The sequence below is a fragment of the Colletotrichum jinshuiense genome, chromosome 10 (genome assembly GCF_051148585.1).
Source record: "Colletotrichum jinshuiense chromosome 10, complete sequence".
In the NCBI taxonomy this organism is placed as follows: Eukaryota; Fungi; Ascomycota; class Sordariomycetes; order Glomerellales; family Glomerellaceae; genus Colletotrichum; species Colletotrichum jinshuiense.
Window position 1 is genome coordinate 594,817 of NC_139303.1, and position 18,930 is coordinate 613,746.

The window sequence follows — 18,930 nt, forward strand, 5'->3', positions numbered from 1 at the left end:
TGATTCTTAGGATTCTCACGTTAGCAGCCAGTTCGTTTCTAAATTGCCGAATCGATGCCGGATGGATCATAACAGATACTGCTGGGATCACAGGTTACCCGTACGGGTGATAATCGAACATAATCAAAGGATCAAAACTGGTACTGTATTCTTCTGTTGTCTTGTGTGTAGAAGAGTAGGTAGGTTGGCAGCAGCAGCAGCAGTAGTGAAGATATCACTATTGCCAGCCCGGAGGTTGGATCTCCGGGTTCCGCTGCCGCGGCCGTTGCCGCGGCCGGCTGCTGCTGCTGGCCAACTCCCTGTATTCTGGCTGAGTAATCCAACAGATACCCTTTTTTGACCCTGACAGACTTCACACAACAGGTAAGTATTAAGCGTTCGGCTTAGTTCAGGTGATGTGAAATTATTTCTTCCTATTTTGGACGTGAAAAATAAATCATAATGACATCGAGGTCGTCGTCCATTACTTCCACAGCAATACATAGACGATCCCCGTTTACGTGTTTCGCTAGCAATTTGCGCAGCCGTTTTCAGACTGCATCAAAACTTCCTTTGACACCCTGGATACAAATTGATCTAATTTCTTGCCGATTCGAACACCTAATTCCCATACGTGGGGCTTAGCTCTGTTAAAAGCCTGTTATGCATGCTGTCCTCCTGTTTCCCAAGTCAACTTTAACGACGATTGAATCTTCTTCCGACAAACTCTCATGAAGCGCCATCGCCCAGTTCACTTGTACCACCATTTAACTTACCATTTTACCTTCCTCACGCTCACTACTCCATGAGCCTTCAACCAGACGAATCTCTGGCAAGCACGAAATTGCCACCATGGTGCACCTCTGCAGACCGGTTCTCACCCTCTAAATCCTCAACATCAACCACAAAAATCAACGGACCATGGGCATCCTCATTGGAAACTCTCACTCAATACCTGGTGCACGTCTCTAACCTACTCCCCCGAAACAGCCCTGAAGATGATATCTCGTCAACATTTTGACCAGCCCACGCCCCACCAGAAACCAGGCGAACGTACTCCGCCGTCCACTTCTCTGATTCCTCCTGCGACAGGACCGCGATGTCCGTGATTGTCGACTCTGGCGGGATTACCACGACACGGTTGACCATCCACCCCGGCACAGGCGGAAAACTGATGGTGTCCTCGTTGCCGTTGACCATTGATAGGTATTGATATTGCAGCACAAGGGCAAGATCCTCACCGAACAAGCTTGCCAGGCGAACAACGATGGGCGACCCCAGCCCGTACGATTTGACGAGTCGTTCAGTAAAAGGGATGACACCTATCGGCTCTACAAGACCCCAGTCTCGTGAGAACATCTCCTTTGCCTGGTACCCCCGCGGCAAAGTACGAATAACGCACCCCCTGTCATCCACGACGCCACTCATTTGGTGCCGTTCCCTGCTCTCGAAGTATAAGAACACCGAGCAGAGGTTCGCTTTCTTCCACGCTGTTTTGGGGATTGTGAGCAGTGTGAGCGAGATGCGATAGCACGGTGCCGGCGAAGACCCGAGACCCCCTTCCGCGTCGTCGTCGGCAAGACTGTACAACCATATCGCGATGCCATTGAGGAAGTTGTTCTTATTCTGGCATTGCAAGGGGGCTAGGTAGACGGAACTAGGTCGCTTGATCCAGGTAGACGGGTTCCGCTTCCACAACGGTGAGGTGATTGTCACGCCGTCGTGTGCTACATGCAGCCGCGTCTCGAGGCCCCGCGGCCGGAAAGGCACAATGTCCCCCGAGTTCCTGAACCAAGACGCGTCCTCCGCGAGAAGAGGGAAGGCTCTCCTCTCCAACACCCCGCTCGAGTTGCCTTCGTCGACGGGGCCCCAGGCGAAGATGGACTGGTCGTCGATCTCGCGGAGAATGACCTCCTGGAGCCGTCGGAATGCCTTCTTCCCTTCGCCGTAGATGAGCGGCATGTTGACGTCAAAGATACCGAGGAGGCAATATGCCATGTCCTCAACGCGCGTCGTTTCTCGCCTAGCTGCCCAGCTCATGCGTGCGGCAACACTGGCGTTCTTGATGCTATAGCTTGACAGGTACGCCGCGTCGATACCTGTGGTGCGTTGAATAATGTCGCTAAGAACGGGCCGCGAAGCGATGCGTCTCCAGTCGGAAGAGTAAAAGTCCAGGGAAGACGGGGCCAGCAGCTCCTGCAGGGTCCAGCCGCGCGTGAACCACCGGCTGCCGGCCAAAGCGGTAGTGCACTCTTCAGTTCTGGGCTCTGAGTACGGAACGTCGGCAAGGTACGCGAAGCAAATCTTTGCGTCCCTGTACCACCTGAACATGGAGTTGATGGCCTCCGACAGCTCGCTGCTGCTGGACTTGTCGATGCAGCAGGTATCGATCCATATCCAAGAGTACTTCTGGCTCTGCGCCAAGTTACACGCTGCCAGGATCTTGGACCAGCCTGCCTTAGCCAGAGGTACTCGTGGGTATGGAGTCGAAGCGCCTCCCTGCAAGTCTTGGAAAAGAACCTCATCGTCCGCCCAGGTGTGTGACAAGATTGCGTACTGCGGGACCCGTTCTCCGACGAACTCCGTTAGTGTCAGATCCGAAGTGTTAAGCAGCCGCATGGTGGGACTATCTCAATCGATTTGGCCGTTACCCCGGGTCTCATGTGCGACAGAATGAGTTGCGAACCCGACGCCGGAATATCACTCATACGGAACAAATGTGCGGGGATCGCACCCCTGTCTTTAATGCAGCATTTCCGTTTGCACCAATGCTGTACATTGTGCCCCTGCAGGGAAAAGAGCACATGGAGGCGTTAAGCATTACAGACGAATCCAGGCACATTAGAGAGATATAAGGCGTTAATTGCTGCCCGCAATTAACGGCGTCATTTTTGTGACAAGTTCTTTGTAATCTAAGCTTTACAACCAATACACCACAACGACGTGGAAATTCAGCAGGAGCAAACGCGAGAAACATGAATCTTATCACGTTAAGGACGCCGGGATATTCGGAAGTCACTTCATGTGGGCGGAAGTCACTTCATGTAGAGGATAAGCCCCTCGCGATACATGTTTGTTGGAGATGCCCACAAGTCTTGTTAAGAATTTCAGTCGCGTCAAGGTAGAAACAAACCTATGCCACTCGATATGTACCGCTATGGGATGCCAAACATAGTAGTGTCAAAGTGGGTAGGGATCTGATGTACCTTGCTGGCAATGGCCCTGTACACCGCGACTGAAATGCGTATCAACGTGACCTGCACCTCATACTATAGAAACTTGAAGCTCAAAAAGCATTGCGGAGGTCTACTTCACAATTCCTGCTGCGACGTCACGAGCCATGAAGAAGGACACGGATTGAGGTGTAGTATGTACATTTTCGAGCAAAACAGACACAGAATCCTAACGAGTACCATCAACCAAGTATCAGCATCAAATATATACTCAGCAGTCTCGGCAAGACGCTACTCGTCTGATGCGACAAAGCGCAGTATAAGCCAGCCCATCAGCACAATGAAAATACCCCACCAGAGCGATGTTAATTGAGGAGAGATAGTTGGCTTAGTTGACACGGATACCACCTCTTGCTTAGGGTTGATAAGTGTGCTCATTACTTCAGCATCGGATAGAACCGCTCCATTCTCACGAAGCAGCCTTACTATATCGGGATTTCCTTTGGATGAAGCAGCCTGCAGCGCATTATCAAAGTGGCCACCTTGCGCGTGAACGTCAGCACCCTTCTCGAGGAGCATCTTGACAATCCTATGACCACCCTGATATGCTGCAGCCTGCAGAGCATTGCCATACCAGCCACCTTGCGTGTTGATTTCAGCACCCTTCTCAAGGAGCAGCCCTACAACCTCCTGGTCACCCTGATATGCTGCAGCCTGTAGCGCGTTGCCAAACTCGCCGCCTTGCGCGCTGACATCAGCACCCTTCTCAAGGAGTATCTCAACAACGTCTTGGTGACACTGATATGCTGCAGCTTGTAGAGCATTGCCATACCTACCTCCTTGCGTGTTGATTTCAGCACCCTTCTCAAGGAGCAGCCCTACAACCTCCTGGTCACCCTGATATGCTGCAGCCTGTAGCGCGTTGCCAAACTCGCCGCCTTGCATGTGGATGTCAGCGCCCTTCTCGAGAAGCAGCTTAACAATGTTTTGGTCTCCCTGACATACAGCTGCTTGTAGCGCATTGCCATACACGCCGCCCTGTTTGTGGATGTTGGCACCCTTTTCGAGGAGCAGCTCTACAACCTTTTGGCGACCTTGATATGCTGCAGCTTGCAGCGCATTGCCATACACGCCGCCTTCCATATTGATATCTACGCCTTTCTTCAGGAGCAGGTCTACAATTTCTTGGTGTCCACCGAATGATGCAGCCTGCAGCGCATTGCCATAGTAGCCGCCTTGCATATGGACGTCAGCGCCCTTCTCGAGGAGCAGCTCCACTGTCTTTCGGTGTCCCCGGTGCGAAGCGACATTTAGCGCATTGCCGTGCCATCCGCCTTGTGCGTTAATGTTAGCGCTCTCTGGAAGGGCGCGTATAAGGTTCGGCAGCCCACGCAGTGCCAGAAAATACAGAATTTCTGCGTCCTCTTCTTCTAGCTCCGAGACTTCCGTATAGGCACCAGTAGCATTAATAAACAGCTTCCACCATTGAAACCAGCGATCCAATTCTCGTAGCCAATTATGGATAGACGTTCTCCAGGTAGCGTTAGAAGGGTCTTCCTCGCGCCCGCACCAGTCGTCCCCTTTTCTTAGCATTGCGTCATTCGATAATGCTTCTTCTGCATGGTTGAAGATGTAACATGCTGCATAACTCAAGAAGGAGTCGTTGTCATATAACTCTCTCATGTGCTGCTGGCGCACCGATGCGGTGTCTACCTGCTCGATACAGGACCAGCAGCGAGCCCAGAGTCGGCCGTGGCTAGTCGTAATAGGCTCGGGGCCTAGCGTCGCGTCCAATGTCTGTAACCTCTTATATCGAAATAGGAAGTCACTGACCGACAGGTGAATAAACTGGACAGTCTCGGTGCTTTCTTTCCGTATCTCAATGAGGCCTTTCGACGAGGTGGTAATCCGTCGCTGGATTAGGTCGCTAGTAGGAGGTGCTGTTTTTACTACAGCGGCGAAGATCTCTCGAGGCTTCAGCGGCCGCTTGCTGAGGAGCACCCATTGCAGCATAAGAACTGTCTCCGCCATATCTGTGACGTCTTTGTCTAGAATGGTAGAGAATATCTTCTCCAGATCACCTTGGAGTTCTTCCAGAGTCCTCCGCATCGCTTCGATGCGGCCTTCGTCGTATGCCTTATTGAGAAGGGACACAACAATGACGACCCATAGAAAGATGCCGTCTGCCTTTTTTAGGATCTCAGCTTCTATATCGGCATCGCTTACTATTAATCTTTCCCTAACATATTGAGCGATATCTATTTGGTGATGTGCGCTCTTTTCTACCGTCAACTCAATGGCTTTGGCTATTCTGATGCTGGGGTAATGGCGACTCGAAAGAAAAACTTTCAGCTGAATGCCGTCGCGAGAGGCACTGATGCTCAGGGACTCGAGGAATGCAACAACATCGCGGACCTCGGACTCGTGGCATTCGTCTAGTGCGTCAACGAGAAGAAGGAAAGGCTTCGACTGCGATTTCGTAACGACCGACCGCATAAACTCTTGCAATTCCGATAGGCGCCAATGAAAATTTCCTTCCTGGCTTGTCCTCTGCTTCTCACGAAAGGAAGGAAGGAATTGTTCGTATAGTGTATCGTCGTTCTGAAGGAGCTGATATACAATCGACCGCAGCATGCCGAGAGGCGTCTTCTCAAGCGTCTCGCCTCGGGCGTTGAAGAAGTAAGCTAGTAAGAGGTGGTCGCTGAATAAAGATTTCTGGTAATGATGGAACGCGTGCTTCATCAAGGTTGACTTGCCCGCGCCCGGCTTGCCCTTGATCCAAAACACTCCATTGTGGTCCTGTAGGTAGGCAGGGTCAATCCACTGCTGGAACTCGGGGGTGTTGAACAGCCAGTCGCAAGTGTCTGGGTGAGCAGGGACGATATCATGCCGACGAGCGTGGATATCACGGAATGCCAGCGACCGAAGACATGCTGTCATTCGTTAGTGGATAGGAACCCAGAGATGTCGTTGAGGGACATAATCAATGACGAAGGGACGCTCACCTTCTTTTTCGGCCTGAAGTCCTTTCGCCTCATCTGAAATGTTAGACCAATTAACCTCGGCGGTTTGATTGTAGGTGTCTCACCAGGTCCCCCGTTAAAGGTAATGTTGGTGGTCCCAGAGAACTGGCTTCCGACAACGAGGTTGCGCGCCTTGGTCGCCCCAAATGATTGCTGTGGCATGTTTTCGGCCATAGAGGCGGGTCGTTGAGGTCTGCTCTCGAATGTGATACTTGCTTAAAGCCAGGGCTAGTATCAAGGTCCCAGACCATGTTCAGCGAATGTCATGGGGAAGTAATCGCCTGCTTTGCAAGGCGGCGTCAGATATCGCCTGCACGTGCATACCACTCAGCTCTCGCCCGATTACAACGCGGGGCTTTCACTGGATGACAATGACAAAAACCCCGCAAGCACAACTTACGTAATCAACGCAGGCCTCACCACCACTTCTTATCGCATTGGATGCGGTAGGACGTTAAGATGCGAAGAGTACTCTTCAGCTTCACTGCCAGGTCAACTTTTCCTATGGAAACTTCAAACGCAATATTGTATGGGAAAAAATACTTGAAAGGATCATGGCGTCTTGCCATACTCACTGTAATAATACATCAAGAGTAATTAACATCACTCTTGTATTTCTGAACTCGTGGCTGTAAGCGGATGACGTGATGGTTAACTTCGTAATTATAACAGCCTGGCTATGGACCCAGATATGACACCTAGAATTCTTCTCCCTCCTTGGTATTGATTAGTTGCTAGTTCATCTTTGATGAGGTCAAGCAGGGGGGGCCCAATCGCCTGAGTTTTCTTGAGCTGAAGACAGGCTATTCTGACGTACCCTTACCCGTCTGCAGCTTCCTACGTGCGCCATAACTGGATAATAATCCCGGTCAGGTGAATTGATAAGGGGTTTTTGGGTTGTCACCTGGTATTTCGGTTTCAATCACACGCAACTGCGAAGGTGCTACTTGACAGCCAATGGGTATTATTACTTGAAACCAATGTTAAGCTATGAGTACCTGCTTGCAGTGGTATGCATTAGGAATAACACCACCTATCGGACCATTGGCGTGAATGTCAAAGTCTACACCCTTCCTATCCGAAAACAGTGAGCTATCTAGCACACAGGGACGTTGATGACCTGGCCGATCTGAAGGTTCTCGGGGACGACACCAGGGTTGGCGCCGGTGAGAGAGTCGGTGGTGATACCGAGGCTCTGGGCAACAACGAAGAAGGTATCGCCGGACTTGATGGTGTAGGTGGGCTCGCCGCCGGTAACGCAGGTGGCCTCACCAGCGGGGGTCAGGCAAGAGGTGTTGTCGGGCTCGCAGACATCGACGGGAACGAGGAGAACCTGGCCAACGAAGATAACGTTGGGGTTGGCGAGCTTGTTCTGCCAGGCGATGTCGCAGATACCGGAGTTCCAGCGCTCGGCGATGGTGGTCAGGGTCTGACCGGCCTTGACGGTGGTCTTGTGGAAGTTTCCAAGCTTGCCGCACGTAGCAGGGGCCTACAGGGTATTGTTAGACATTTCCGAAGCAAGAGCAAGGCCAGTGCTGGCTTACGGGAAGAGCGGCGGCAAAGCCGGCGGCGGCAGCAAGGACGGTGAAGATAGAGATCTGCATCTTGATGTTTTGGAGGGATTAAAGATAGAATTAACGACTGATTAATCGAGTGAAAAGAGTGGACAGACTTCGGAATGGAGTCAAAGAGTGGTGGACAAAAATTGGCAAAAGAGGGACAAAGTTGGTTGACGAGCTAGAGGCCTAGGTAGTGGAAGAAATGGTGGTGGTTAAATACAAAGTCGCAAAGTTACCGCAAATTGGCAACAACCGACGCTGCCGCAGTCTGTCCTAACACTGAAATGACTGAGATGGCTTCATCAATCTAGGTTTCTCTCTATTCTCCGACGTCCGGAGGTCACGATATTTTGGAAATGAGCTTCGTTCATTTATGTGGGGTTCCTTCGCAGGCAGCTAATCACCGTGGGCCTCACTATGGGGAATTGGCTTTGAGTTGTCAAAAACGTTCGAGGCCTCACCCCTGTTAACTAGAATATTATTGAACGTTTGCCCTCGACGAGTCATGTAGCACGAGTTGAGAAACTCAATTATACATCATTATAATTACCAGTCTAACCTTTTTCTTCTCCAGCCTTGAAGGTTCACAACGCTGCTGCACTTGACATTTGACAGTCGATTGACATCCCGCGCGCCAATTGAGTAAACATGTGTGTCATGCGACCTTTACTATAAGAAGAGCTCTGTGTCTATATGTCTTATTATAGCTCCATGCGTCTTCAGCTCATAAATGAGATGCCAAGAACGTCAGTCGGGTCTAGGACCGGAGAGTTTAAGCTTAATATTTTTCACCGCAGAATGACACGTGGTCCGCTCACAGTTCCGTCCCAAGTACCACATGGTTTGGATAAGCTAAGGGGTTCTAGGCTCTTGAAAGACTAATCTAGCCTGTCCGTGGCGACCAAGACAATGCCTATTGAAACGACTTTTTGTGGTGTCTGCCTGGAACTTGTGACGTTACGCAGTGGAGTCCCAAAGTACAGTTCGTGTTCCAAACAACAGAGGCTAATTTACTTCTCCATATGCATGTCTAAATTTCATCTTGATTCATTCAAAATGCACCCAAATAGGCAAAGCAACGACAAGGTCAAGATCCATACCCTTCTACAAAGTTGTGAAACCCAAATTGATATCGTAATGTGTTTGGAAAGAAGAACACGCAAGGGACGTTAGAAATTTGTAGGGTAAATTGTCTTTTGTTCTCTGGAGGCAAGTAGGGACAAAGAGCCCTTGTAAGCAGGGACCCTGTGTGCTAGTCATGTGCAGGCGCACAGCGCAGATGAACTGCCGAAAGCTCCAAGCAGAGGAGAGCTTAGCTGAATGAAGCTATCGTGGCATAATGCAGGATACGAATTTTGTTGATTGTTTCCTCACAGCTGCGGGACAGTGATGTAATCTTGGAAATATCTCCGATCTATAATGACACCCAAAACATCGCCGACCTACCCTCCTATCCCCAAAGGGCATTTAGAACGTTTTAAGGTCAAATACAGATAATATCAGGAGAGACGGTGCGGCCGAGCCTGGTGACGTAGTCGCAAATGAGGGCAAGGACATCAGTCTTCTTGCTAGGTCCAGTCGTTGTGAATTCCTGCCCGTCAGTACATCACTAGTCCCTGCATTAGATGACTGGCATACTGCTTCACAGCAAGTAAAAAGTCACCCATCAAATATATGAAACATAGAAGGCATCAATTGCGCCTTAACAATCACCAATATCAACTAGTTTTCTGGTACTCTCTCTTAGTTTGCCAATCTTGATGGCACCCGAATTTTGGGAGCTGGCGATCCAATTGAAAACATATCGACATACATAACTCAGCATTAAAAGAACCAACTTGAAGTAAAATGAACCGAGCTACAGACCATGAATTGTACCTGATGACCCTTGACACTTTCTCTGTGTGTTGAGATATCAGACTGATCTTGGGGGTTGATATATCCGCTCCGCAAGTGTCTTGGGCTAGCCTCGAAGAAGCTGGATAAGTGGAAATTTAAACAATCAGATGAAATCAGCAACCAGGAAACTAATTATCCACCGATCTGATTCGCAGCCATAGGTCAGGTTGTGTATCTATTCTTCAACATAGCCTCTCCCTCCTCATACTTCGTCACTTCGTCTTTTAGCAAAGGAAATCTTCTCGAGGTGTGCATAGCCTCGCTCAGCCTGACTACATATTATCAACTCCGTCATCCGCACAGTTTTAGAATATCTTGAAACTGCTTGTAGGTGTTTTCAAATAAAAGAACCACTTGTCTTGGAACCAGGATCATGGAGAGACAATGAACCAGGAGCGAAACTCGCGCGAAGTCCACACTTCTTGACGACCGACGACTAACATGATTGTACATCTCTGGAGTGCTCATCTTCTTCAAATCAGGCAGAAGGGAAGGCTGTGATGTGATAAAGAGTCGTTTCGTCTTAAACTACAGTCTTGCTGATCAACACTTGTTTGAGCGCGGGTTATCGAAGGATCGGTAGAATACCGGCCCTAATGAACAATCACAGCATGTGATCATCCAGTGTCATGTAGGCGACAACGCCAGGCGTTGACGATTGACGGGATCGCACGGGTCAGAATTGATCACTTGAAAAACGCGAGAATTGGGTTTTTGGTCACAGCCCAATGATGGATCCCCCCCGATGCAAGACAGAAGCACCATGTACATACTGACATTTTGGTCGTGATGAAAAGATGCTAAGCTGGGAACGCCGCATAAAGAGGTAGAATAATCAACGTGAGAGGAACCCAGACTTCCGCCCCAGCTGGGTAGGTACAAATCACCCCGTAAAGCATCATTATTTCACAAATGATTTAGACGCATCGAGAATTCACAAGGTTGATTGGACGATATTGCGTTGAAAATCAATTAGCCAAGATAAAAGATAGCTTCAAACGAAACACAGTTGACACAGACGTGCAAGGATTCATGCAGAACAGTCAGCATCAAATGGATGACTTCCTAGCCTCGTGAGTCGATGGAGAGAGGACAAAAAGTCTATGAACGACAGCTCTTGTAAGAACACTAGTATGATGAGACATTTGAATAATTTAGAATGGCGAAGAACAGGTGTTACAACTTGAAGGAGACTTTAAAACTAACAGTCGGCCCCTCTGTTACTAACCAGTAGCCTGAATCAAAAGTTTAATATGCGCTCCTTTTCTAACACATTGGTTCTTCTATCTGACCAACGAATCCTGGTGCACTACGAGGCAAGAAATGACAAGCCTCTTTTTTGCCAGTGGTTCGATTGTCCTACCACTATACGACGTGAGTTCTTTGTAAATGTTGATGGCTCACGTCCCTCAAGTCGAATCTTTTAACAATACTTCTGGACCAACTTTAATATGGGAACTCACTTTTGGGGATGAGAACTGGCATCATTTGGCAATGGAAGCTTGAAATTAGAGGTGAGAGCTGGAAAGCAATGCGAAGGAAAGAGCATATGTCAGTATCAACAGTCTTCAAAGCTCGGAAATAGAGCCAAGAGCCTACAAGATAGTGATAATCATCCTAGTAAACGTTTACGTTTATCATCGCAACTCAGAGTTACTGAGAGTAGCTACTGAGGCTGTTGTTTCCTGATAGAGCAGAACAGTGCTTAGTTGGGCGTATCTGGCAACTTCCGTTTGTCAAATATCCATTGTTACTTAACCTCTTATTTAATATGGCGACGATGAAGCCACCAAAGTTGTGATGTCACAATAGCTTCATTTAGCAACGGTTTCCTTCGCCTGGAGCTCGCAACAGCTTGGTTGCCCCGTGCACTTACACATGACGAACTGTGCCTCATTAGTAGGCTACTACATAAGCAACATTTCTACGGCTACTTATTTCCATCATGTGGATGCTCAGTCCGTCCCCAAGGGACACAGGATTACGGTACAACGCCACTTTGGCAAATGTCAGATTTCATCTCCATGTTCAGTCACCTGCTAGACTGTGCCATATTCAAAAGCTCATGGGCCAAATCATGTACTTGTGGTGCTTTCTCAGTAGTGGTGTCAGAGTCGTAGTTTCCTCAATGGATTTCAACGATGGCATGTAATGACGTCGGTCGCAAAGCCTCGATGCGATAATCTGTGTGTGTCTGCATGGAGTCGTCACTTGTGCTGCTCGGCAAGATACATCAGCCTTGCGTCGTGCGCTGCGAGACGTACAGGGTAGTTAAACGCCGTGTTGCTCGTTTTATTTATTCCGGTGATTAAACAAATAACGGAGAATGCTTTCGTACGGCACGTGATCACGGCATTTGTGTCAGATAGAGTGCTGCAGGGTGAATTGATTAGATGTAGAAAAATCAAGATTAAATGTAACCTCGCCTTGTGGCATTGTGGGCGTTGGCGACAGCTTCAATCAATTGGCGACGGCGAGGTGTTGCGAAACGGAGGGTTTCTGATGACGGCGGTACTCGGCGCCTGGGTGGGCGGCCTAGCAAATGTCTTGTACCGAAGTCGGGGGGTGAACACCAGCCACACTTGGAGCAGTGACCCTTACTCTGTTTTCTTCCCCACCTTGGCGGCCCTGGCCAGCGGCTTCTAGTGCCTTTTGCGAGTTCTGCCCCCGATAACAAGCTTGGCTGCAACGCAACAAGACCTTGGCACCACCGTTTTCCTCGGTGGTGTGCTTGACCAAGACCAAATGGACGTCAACGTCTGGCGGAGATACATCCTAGAAACAAGCGCAATTTGGGATAAGCCGCAATATCGGGGCAGTGAACTCGGTAGCCAGTCGTAAACGTTCCCCTATTCCATCACTAGAAATTAAGGTACCAAAGGGAGGCACTTGGCGTCTTGGAGACTACCCGCTCAAATCACTTGGGGACTCTCTACACGAAGTTCCAGTCGGGACTTGAATTGTCGAGCGTGTATTCGTATTGTCGGGAGACTTGATTGGGGGAAAGGGGAGGCTCCTTTTTCTGTTTGTCGTTGTCAACATGGGAATTCCACTTCTTGACAATTGCCCCCGAGATGCGACACGGCCTCATTGGGCCGCTTATTGTCCGCTTCCCCAATAGCTATTCGCGCGGATACCAAAACACACCGCAGTTATGGGGGGGAGGAAAGAAGGCGATGCTCTATTCGGTACCCGCGTGCCGCTAAACGTATTCTTTTACGCTATGCCCGGCACTTGGATCACTCGGTGGCGGCAATTGCTCTCCCCATGGGGAAACGCGCGTGCATGGCATGTAGTCTGCTAACGAACGATCGGGAACGCCGCCGTGCCGCATGCGCACTTGCCGAGGCATATGATGTCTTCAACCAGCGTATCCGACGTTCCCTGCCACGTACAGCTCGCAGCTTTGGTAGCGACACTATCTTCTAGAATGTATGCTGGCCCCCCGGGAAGGTTTCGTATTGCGGGAGCCATGTGGACCAGATCTAGCCACTTTCTTCTGCGGCTCCTCCGGGGGGGCTCTGGTGAAGGACGCCTCGTGCATCTGGGCGGGCTGCCCGCTGACCACCTGATGTTTCGAATTTTCCCCTTGCGATAAGTTTTCAATATATCGATGCACGCGGGAGGTAACGCTAGAACGAGTTGACGGAGCAGTCCCGTTCCGCGGGCTGTGTCTGATAGGTGAGTTTTCCCCAGTCACGTAACGGGACGAGAATTTCCGGGGTGGGTAATTCTTCCGCCGCGCGCATGGAGACGGCATGGTCGTACAAATGGCGCATGATCAATATAGGGGAACAGGAACGCCAAGGAAAAAGATTCCGACTCGGGCGAAGCGGGAATATAAAGGGGGACGGCGCCGCGCCGAAGGGTGCCATGATCTAGAGGGACCAGCCGCACGAAGCTCTTCAGCACAGAGATCGGAAGAAAACCAACCCACGAACCCACTGCTCAAGATGTTGCCCTCGTGGAAGAAACTCGTCGGAGGCGCCCTGAGCGTCATGTTCATGGCGCCGGCCGTCAGCGCGCAGTACCCCAACCCGGGCCCGGTCTCCGGCAGCATCAACGTCCACGACCCGACGGTGGTCAAGACGTCGGGCGGCACATACATCATGGCACACACGGGAGCGAACATCGCGCTCAAGACATCCACCGACCGCACAGTGTGGCGCGACGCCGGCGCCGCGTTCCCCAGCGGCGCCTCGTGGACCACGGCGTACACGGGAGGCGACACCAACCTCTGGGCCCCCGATATCTCGTTCCGCAACGGCCGGTACTACATGTACTACTCCGCCTCGACCTTCGGGTCCCAGAAGTCGGCCATCTTCCTCGCCACGAGCACCACGGGCGCGTCCGGCTCGTGGACCAACCAGGGCCTCATCATCGAGTCGTCGAGCTCCGTCGACTACAACGCCATTGACCCCAACCTGATTGTCGATGCTTCCGGCAACTGGTGGCTGTCCTTCGGCTCCTTCTGGACCGGCATCAAGATGATCTCGCTGAACTCGAGCACCGGCAAGCGCTCCGGCACGAACCTCGTCTCCCTCGCCAGGCGCACCGTGGCCGACGGCGCCATCGAGGCGCCCTTCATCACCCGCCGCGGCAGCTACTACTACCTCTGGGTGTCGTTCGACAGGTGCTGCAACGGCGCCGCCAGCACGTACCGCACCATGGTTGGCCGCTCCACCAGCGTCACGGGCCCGTTCGTCGACCGCAGCGGAGTGAGCATGCTGAACGGCGGCGGCACCGAGGTCATGGCGAGCCACGGCTCCGTCTACGGACCCGGCCACCCGGCTGTCTTTACCGACTCGGATGCCGACGTCTTCGTGTACCATTACTACACTAGCAGCAACGCCGCGGTTCTGGGCATCAACCTCATTCGCTACGAGTCGGACTGGCCGGTCATTTATTAGTTCAACTCTTGTATGGATTCTTAGTATATATTCAACACAGTACATATCATCACAGCATATATCAAGACAATTCTTATCACTTTCAACGACATTGGGACTCGGATGAAACCAATGGGGACTGTAACATGATGTTTTTGAAGTCAGTAGCCAAGTGTTTATCAAGTGTATAGGTTCCATGCTCGCTCTGTACGTTCCATAACTTCTCAGTGTGCCCTTCCATATCGTTTTCGTTGAATTCGCTAGTGATTGATGATGTGCACTGTAGTCCCGTGAACCGGTCTTGGGGATGCTTCATCCCCTACTTATCGCTGTGCTTTTCCCGAGCCCCATGATAAGGGTTAAGGTGACTCAAGCAGCATGCTCAACAATAGTTTTTGTACCAACTTGCCTCTTCCATTTGACTAACTGACACCTTTCGTGTTCCTCGAACTATGACTTTGTACGACATCTCCACAAGAGACCCACGACTTTTGAACCAGACCACAGAGCTTGAGCACCCATACGAGGGATCTCACTCTGTCTACTTTTAGCTCTTGAAGATAAACCTGCCACATTGACGAAGGTTGACATTCCAGCAAGACCAACTTATGCTCCTTAGGGAACCTGAAAGCGTATGGTCGAACCAATCATGTCCAATCTTGTGTCTCCCGACCAGTGCGACCACCAAGTCCAGCAACAATTATTTTTTTGGGTTCTAGTTCCTTCGACGTTTCAATGAAAAGCGTTCTTGCTCTGACTCAAACGTGTGAGTAGGTGGGCTCCGCCGTATTATCTCCTTTAGGCAGAAGCTCATGAACTTGAGTGTGTATCACATTGGCGACACTACACTGACTTTCTACTTTATGTGGTCTACATTCAACCATTTTTACTTTGACAACAAAACCATGGGATAATGTTCAAGCCCATTTTTAGTACTTTTATCGCGACATGTCTCTCGGTAGCAGGCAACACGGCAGCATTATCACATGAACATTGGAGCAGGCCGTACGACGTCGGCGTCGTGTGCTGGTATCACTGCATCCATATCATTTCTTGTCGCTCATCAGCTTTCACAGACAAGCTTCTACTCTGCCTTACACATCGCCAGCTCACTACGACGAAGTCAGCACATCAGCCCTACAATGCCGATCACAATGCGGGCAAGGGATTTGGTGTACCCACCCCATAGCCCACAAATGGGGATAAGACCATCTGGCCCACGGACCTCCGGAAGGGTCCGAGATAGTTGCACAGTTATCCTACTAGAGCAAGCCCCCAACGTGCAACCCGAGCACAAACATGCCCCGCCCCACCTCGACATCGGTACGCGGCCGCCATATGACGCACCAGCGTTTTCCTAATTAGGAAATTTCGGTTTCCGCATCCCTAATTATGGAAAAACAAAAGCACATGCGAGGATGCTGAAGAGAACTCTCGTCTCCATCAACAGCCGTTCTCAACAAATTCGGCCAGTGGGGAAACAAAATTTGACACAACGCCATACAGTGCTAGTCTCGCGCCTGAGTTGGAGGAACCGACTCGACGCCGGGCCCTCATCATCATCATCACTAGGCTTTCCGAGGTTTCCGTGCTCAGCACCAAGGGGTATAAATATTCAGAAAACTCTCTTGCCGACAATGCCTCCCCAATCTGCTCTATTCATGGAAACAATCGACTTTCAACTCTTGTAATTACCTTTATCTGCACGAAAAGTGTTCTCTTGTTTCTTCACCGCAACCGAAATGACGGCCGATACTCTTAGTCTCCAGGGGAAAATCGCCATTGTCACTGGCTCCGGCCGTGAGAATGGCATCGGTGCAGGAATCGCCCTCGCCCTCGCCCGCAATGGTGCGTCCGTCGTCGTCAACTACGTCTCCGAGTCCAGCAAGGATCGCGCCGCCAATGTCTGCGAGACCTTGCGCAAAGCCGGCGGCCAAGCCATCGCCGTGCAAGCTGCCGTAGACACAATCGAAGGAGCTCGGGAGCTTGTCAACAAGACTCTTGAAGGCTTCAAGACGGATCGTATTGACATATTAGGTATGAGGTGCAGCAATGCATTAAGCGTTCTTCGCAGCAGTCAAACTGAGACCTTCGTGTATAGTCAACAACGCCGGCGTCGGCTACTTCAGCGCAATTACCGACGAGCCCGATGTCGAACTATTGGCCAAGGTATTTCAGGTGAACGTTCTTGGTCCCTTCTATATGGTCAACAGCGCCGTACCGCACATGCCCCGCGGCGGCCGCATCATCAACATCAGCTCTACCACTTCCAAGAGGGGCAACGCAAACATTTCCACGTATGCCGCGTCCAAGGCAGCTTTGGACAACCTGACGTGGTCTTGGGCCGAAGAGGTACGTTTTCTAAGTTTTCATCAATCATCTTTGCCTCGAATACTCCCCTCCCCTATTGGATGGCTTTCAAATCGTCGAGATGCGCGCTGGGTCTTGGGTCTGGCATGTCGCTAACTCTGTTTGCTCTTCTCGTAGCTCGGCCGGAGCAAGGGCCTCACCGTCAACTCCGTAGCCCCCGGGCCAGTTTTGACCGACATATACCCAAAGGGGCACGAGGAAGCCCTCATGGCCACGGAGATAGCCCTGACGAGGGCTGAACACCGTGCCGGAACTACTGAGGATATTGGCGATGCCGTACTTCTCTTGGTCAACGAGAAATCCAGATGGATCACCGGCCAGTACATTGGCGTCAATGGAGGAGTTACACGCTAGAGCGACCACAACAATTGATTTGGAGCCAACCATGAACTTGATTCTGTGCAATGCCTGCCAGCAGACTCACTTAACAAACCTCTTGCCCCCCAATGTCGTTGTCATGCGTGAGCACTGCGTGCCAGACGCGCCTCGATATCAAGCCTGAGCTGTTCCATCTCCTCCATCGCCGCTTTCTCTACCCAGGCGATTTGACGTAGACAAGACATCAAGCCATCCCAAGACTCTAGCAATAGAAATGACATGGCGTCCACGATCTTGTCCACGAACCAGCTTCTGGCTGATTCTTCCTCCATCGATGCTTGAATGATTAGCACCCACAACTTCAGCTCCGGCCAGCCTGCCCAAACCCCAGTCTCGCAATGCGTCAGCAGTTGCCGAATGTGGCTACTGGAATGCGCGACACGGAACAGATTGTCGCCCGAGGTCGTGGTTACCACGGTGGATAGCAAAGCGAGGACGGACAACCGGACCAATTCCACGACTGCACAGACTGGCGTGATTCGCAGCGTCGCGTCCTGTGCCTCCGGATTTGGGCTGACGCATCGTGTCATCCTTGGGAGTGACAAGACGTCGTGCAACAGCATGCACACCGGAATCAGCAGGTCCAACGTCATCCTATTGGCGTTCCAGGTATCATTGAGCAAGGTCGCGAGCTGCGAGGCCGAGCTCAGGGCGCTGTCCATGACGACGATTGCTATCTCGTCGAGCGACGCGTTCAACTCGGATATTTGGGATGCCAAAAGCCTCTGCGAACATTCCAGATAGGACTGCTTCGCAGAGGGCAACACGCAGAAATGCCGTGGCGCCTGGAACCGTGGAGGTGCGTCGCTCACCAGTGAGCCGAGGACATCAGCACTATTGAGTACATGGTCAGAAAAGGTGCCCTAATAGAAGAGTAAGAGATAGGTGTATTCTCACATGAACAACGACTGTCGCACGGGTGCACACGAGTCTAGTGCCTGCACCCCACCGCCCAGCTGAACGACTTTTTCCAACCCCTTCATGTGCATCGCCCATCTTTCGCGATTCTGGACACGCATCTGCTCTAGTTAGTACAAGACCGAATTGCCGGTCACATGAATATAGTCTCCTTACATCAAAAACCGCCAAGCAAATGATGGTGCCAATGATGGCGTAGCAACTTGCCCGACTGTCTGGTGCGACAATGGATTTGCGAACGAGACTGAGGGATTCCGTGTACTGTTCCATCTCGTCCAGAGACCATGCTTGCTCCGACTGAGGATTATGTTGCAATGTATCTTCGAGTTTCCTATCCAAATTTTCGCGGAATTTATGAGCCGAATCGGCCATAGCCAGAGTCAAAAGCCCATCGGAAACCATATCCATGGCCCTGAAGAGCCGTTCGTAGTTGATGCAGACCCTGACTTCACCCCAGTAGGACGGAATAGAACACGGCACAGACGTTGATGCCACAGTGACGCTTCTGCCTCTGCTTGGAGAGCGAACCCCATTCTTTCTTCGTCTCGAACGGCCGATTTCCGTCATGACATGGCTACGAATCTTGCGCTGAGTGCTCGCGCTCTTGATCTGCATCGGGCAGTCGACATTGACAAAGGTGAGCCTCGACGCCAAGGGCGGGTCCTCGCGCTTGGAAGCTTGTTTGTCCAGCGATGCGGTCTGCACCTTGAACTTGAGCTTCATCATGGTACCGTGGTTTTCT

At 51.0% G+C, this 18,930-nt stretch overlaps 6 protein-coding genes across 6 annotated transcripts; 2 read left to right on the forward strand and 4 right to left on the reverse strand.

The window, feature by feature from the left end:
- Window positions 1-927: 927 nt before the first annotated feature.
- EsH8_X_000157 (uncharacterized protein) lies at window positions 928-2,598 on the reverse strand (the record flags this gene model as incomplete). The annotated part of the gene is made up of 1 exon (XM_083274245.1): window positions 928-2,598. One exon carries the CDS (start codon window positions 2,596-2,598, stop codon window positions 928-930), a length of 1,671 nt encoding a protein of 556 aa, XP_083119637.1.
- Window positions 2,599-3,443: 845 nt separating this feature from the next.
- On the reverse strand, window positions 3,444-6,349 carry EsH8_X_000158 (uncharacterized protein; the record flags this gene model as incomplete). Its single annotated transcript, XM_083274246.1, has 3 exons — window positions 3,444-6,085; window positions 6,158-6,190; window positions 6,241-6,349. 3 exons carry the CDS (start codon window positions 6,347-6,349, stop codon window positions 3,444-3,446), a joined length of 2,784 nt encoding a protein of 927 aa, XP_083119638.1.
- A 922-nt stretch (window positions 6,350-7,271) lies between these two features.
- On the reverse strand, window positions 7,272-7,779 carry EsH8_X_000159 (LysM peptidoglycan-binding domain-containing protein; the record flags this gene model as incomplete). The annotated part of the gene is made up of 2 exons (XM_083274247.1): window positions 7,272-7,664; window positions 7,720-7,779. The coding sequence occupies 2 exons, from the start codon at window positions 7,777-7,779 to the stop codon at window positions 7,272-7,274; spliced, it is 453 nt and encodes a 150-aa protein (XP_083119639.1).
- A 5,807-nt stretch (window positions 7,780-13,586) lies between these two features.
- Window positions 13,587-14,543, forward strand: EsH8_X_000160 (arabinan endo-1,5-alpha-L-arabinosidase; the record flags this gene model as incomplete). The annotated part of the gene is made up of 1 exon (XM_083274248.1): window positions 13,587-14,543. One exon carries the CDS (start codon window positions 13,587-13,589, stop codon window positions 14,541-14,543), a length of 957 nt encoding a protein of 318 aa, XP_083119640.1.
- A 1,721-nt stretch (window positions 14,544-16,264) lies between these two features.
- Window positions 16,265-17,246, forward strand: EsH8_X_000161 (SDR family NAD(P)-dependent oxidoreductase; the record flags this gene model as incomplete). The annotated part of the gene is made up of 3 exons (XM_083274249.1): window positions 16,265-16,559; window positions 16,624-16,874; window positions 17,010-17,246. 3 exons carry the CDS (start codon window positions 16,265-16,267, stop codon window positions 17,244-17,246), a joined length of 783 nt encoding a protein of 260 aa, XP_083119641.1.
- Window positions 17,247-17,347: 101 nt separating this feature from the next.
- On the reverse strand, window positions 17,348-18,914 carry EsH8_X_000162 (uncharacterized protein; the record flags this gene model as incomplete). Its single annotated transcript, XM_083274250.1, has 3 exons — window positions 17,348-18,104; window positions 18,168-18,289; window positions 18,345-18,914. 3 exons carry the CDS (start codon window positions 18,912-18,914, stop codon window positions 17,348-17,350), a joined length of 1,449 nt encoding a protein of 482 aa, XP_083119642.1.
- Window positions 18,915-18,930: the final 16 nt, after the last annotated feature.